Source organism: Pundamilia nyererei, unplaced genomic scaffold, assembly GCF_000239375.1.
Source record: "Pundamilia nyererei isolate P.nyererei 1_Seehausen unplaced genomic scaffold, PunNye1.0 scaffold00054, whole genome shotgun sequence".
NCBI classification, from domain to species: domain Eukaryota; kingdom Metazoa; phylum Chordata; class Actinopteri; order Cichliformes; family Cichlidae; genus Pundamilia; species Pundamilia nyererei.
The window spans coordinates 2,712,340-2,715,501 of record NW_005187455.1 but is presented as its reverse complement, the minus strand read 5'-3'; the positions used below and the strand labels follow the sequence as shown (position 1 = coordinate 2,715,501).

The following is a 3,162-nucleotide window of genomic DNA, read 5'->3' as shown; positions in this document are numbered from 1 at the left end:
TAGTCTAAGGAGCTTGGAAAGAAAAGCGTCTGGACTTCTTTAAGTTGCTTGAAGACGTTTCACCTCTCATCCGAGAAGCTTCTTCAGTTCTAGGGTCAAATGGTGGAGAGTCCCAGATTTAATCAAATAGCATACTTTCTTTTTTTCTCTCGTTTAAATGACGAGTTAGTCACCTGGAGCATCATTAGGTGTTGTCCTACTTATGCTCTCTTTCAAATCCTTTACCCCACCTTTTCTTGCTAAATAATAGTTCTTATCTTCGTGTCTATTCCTTTATATCCCCTATTTTTGCTTTATCTTACTCCTTGTCTTTCCATTCCTATATCTTGCTCTTCATCTTTGTCTATTCCCTTTTCTGCCCCTTTTTGTTGCTGTCCAGTTTGTATTTAGTGTGCGTATATATATCTCTTTCGCTCGTAAGTCATTTTCCTTTCTATGTTTTCTCTAAGGATTCACCAACAGATTGTTATTTTAGTCTGTGAAGTTCTTCATTACAAACCTCTTTTCCATACTATGCCCTCTTACCCAGCACTCACTGATACTTGTGCTTTCCCCCCCCCTTAACTATGTCCTTTCCCTCATACAGGTTAATTTCCTTGTCTTTTTCTTGTTTAAATCGTGCATTTCATTTAGTAAGTAAAATATTTGAATAATCCAAATAGTCAGCTGTTCAGATGCCCTTTCTTTGGGTAGATAGTGAGTTTTTGACATTAAAATATTCTTTCTTTCTTTTTTTGTGGTAATAGATGTCATCTGTGCTTTTGCTTGAGTCGACCCTCCCTCTTTAAGTAGCGATGATGACACTTTAGTTCACTTTACTTTACTTTACTTTTACTGCCCTAGCGACAGTGAGGCTAGACTTAGAGGCTTTTCATAACCACCTAGCAACAAAGGTGCAACTCTCTCTCCCTCCTTAGAGAGAGGAGATCAAGCCAGGAGATCTAGAGTTCAATCTTAGAAGCAATGGAATTTTATTTGGCCTCCTGATTTCTGATGTTGTATTTTTTTTTTTGTTGTTGTTGTTTTTTACTTGCTAATACCAATTTTTGAAAATTCCAAATTTCAAATCACACCAAATACAAGGTAAAAATAAACTTTTCTTCAATGCAGAATTGTATTTTTATAACTAAATCAGTTATCAGACTTTACAGTTCCCCTAAACTGCACAAGTTACACGATCTTCACTGTTAAACATCTCTGAAAGTAAATAATAGAAAAAATAAAGGAGTTAATGTACACATAATTTACCTTTCCAAACAAAAGCAGGTGTAACAGATTTCTATAAAAACACAAATGTAAGTTTCTTGCATCATTTAACTTGTTTAACTTACATCATTCACCAGATAACAGGGGAGCAACCCTTTTCTCTTTTTCTTCCACTGCTCATACCGAGGCTCATATTGAAGCTACATGCTTTGTGGTTCCATCTGCACGCCACGTAGCTTTGGCCACTTTCCTTTTGTTATCTTTGTTTTTCTTCTTCAGTTTAATTAATCATCTTCAGCTCTGTGACGATACTTCATTTAAGTTTTCATGCCAGTTCACTGATGATCTAGTTTGGCGAACTTTGCATCACCCTCACTCGCAGCGAAGAAGTCGCTAACAGCCACAGGCAGACACTACCAATGTGTGGCTGCTCATATGAGTGTGCAATATTTGCCAGTGTCAGTTTGCACATTTTGCACATGCATGAAAGGAACTGGCTCATAATTGGACATACTCAATGTTGAGCAGCTGGTTACCAGTCCAGGCTAGGAATTCTGAAAACTGGTCCCCATCTGATCAGTTGGTGCATCTGTAACCTTGAATTCATGACAGCTGATTTGTCACTAACAATATCAAGCCCAAAAAATATTGTTTGGGGGACACTGCTAGACATTACGGGACAGCTGTTGAACTATATCCTACCAATGTGTATGCTATGTATTGTTTTTTTTTTTATAGCATGTCATGAATTCAATCTGCAGAAAGTCCTATATAAAGAAATACTGTTTACTTACTTGTTTAATTACTGTACAATTTATGATTTTGGACTGATGAACTGCTTTGCTTCAGTTTATGCTCTTCTTAGTGGTTCAGACACAAGTGCAAGAACAGTCTGTCAGAAACAGAAAATAACAAACAAACCCAGCCTTCTTCGCGCTTTGTGTTATTCTGTAAGTCATAACAATGCCAAGATGCATACTAAATGATCACTATAATAATATTGTGTTTGTTTTTATTGAAGGTGAGGACTTTGCAGTCGTGCAGCAGGAGATTATAATGATGAAGGACTGTAAACACTCCAACATTGTTGCCTATTTTGGCAGTTATCTCCGGTAAGAGAGTGTGTGTGTGCCAGATGTGGAGTGCAGTATTTTCTTATGGTTACTATTAGAGTGCATTTAATTGATATTTAAGTGACTCGTATTTTTATTCGAAAAAAGTATGAGTGTCAGAGAGGAAAAACACAAGCTGGTGTAAGATAGATCGAAGGAGGCGAAGGGCTCGTACCTTGTGAGTAAATGTAAACATGCACTTAGACAGAGTTCTCTTTGTGTGTGTGCAGAAGAGATAAGTTATGGATCAGCATGGAGTACTGTGGAGGTGGTTCTCTGCAAGATATCTATCATGGTAAGGACACCCAGGCACAATGATTCAAACCATTTCGTTTTTACTGTGATCTTTGATAGTCTCTTTTTCCCCCTCATGCCTTCTGTCTTTTTTTTTAATCTAATATTCCAGTAACCGGGCCTTTGTCAGAATCACAGATAGCTTACATGTCACGGGAGACCCTACAGGTAGTGTCTTCAGTACTGATAATGATTTAAGATTTCATCATCTTTATCATGTTATTGTTGTCTTATTTTATGAGTAATAGTAACGGTAACGTCATTTGCTGTATAATTCTATTTGCAGGGTTTATACTACCTGCACAATAAAGGCAAAATGCACAGAGACATTAAGGTGAGTTTGGAGAAAAAGGCAGTGGGCAGTGATTTGTTCATAAATAAAGTTATAGTCATAATTAATTGTTAAATCTGATTTCTGAAAATCTACATATTGGCTCTACATTTACACTTTGTGAGTAACATAGCAATCTACTTCAGCTATTAGGCTCATTTTTTGTTAATTAGGGTCATTCATTTGGTTCAGTAAGGCTGTTTTTTGCATTATTATTAT

The 3,162-nt window shown here is 36.7% G+C and overlaps 1 protein-coding gene across 5 annotated transcripts in view; it reads left to right on the top strand.

The window, feature by feature from the left end:
* LOC102209756 (mitogen-activated protein kinase kinase kinase kinase 3) overlaps window positions 1-3,162 on the top strand; it is a 42,682-nt gene that overhangs the window by 12,727 nt on the left and 26,793 nt on the right. For all 5 annotated transcript variants that reach the window (XM_013910997.1, XM_013910995.1, XM_013910996.1 and 2 more), the window contains exons 3-6: window positions 2,228-2,318; window positions 2,549-2,613; window positions 2,725-2,780; window positions 2,899-2,946. In XM_013910997.1, coding sequence (XP_013766451.1) covers window positions 2,228-2,318; window positions 2,549-2,613; window positions 2,725-2,780; window positions 2,899-2,946 — 260 coding nt within the window. The remainder of the gene's footprint in view (window positions 1-2,227; window positions 2,319-2,548; window positions 2,614-2,724; window positions 2,781-2,898; window positions 2,947-3,162) is intronic.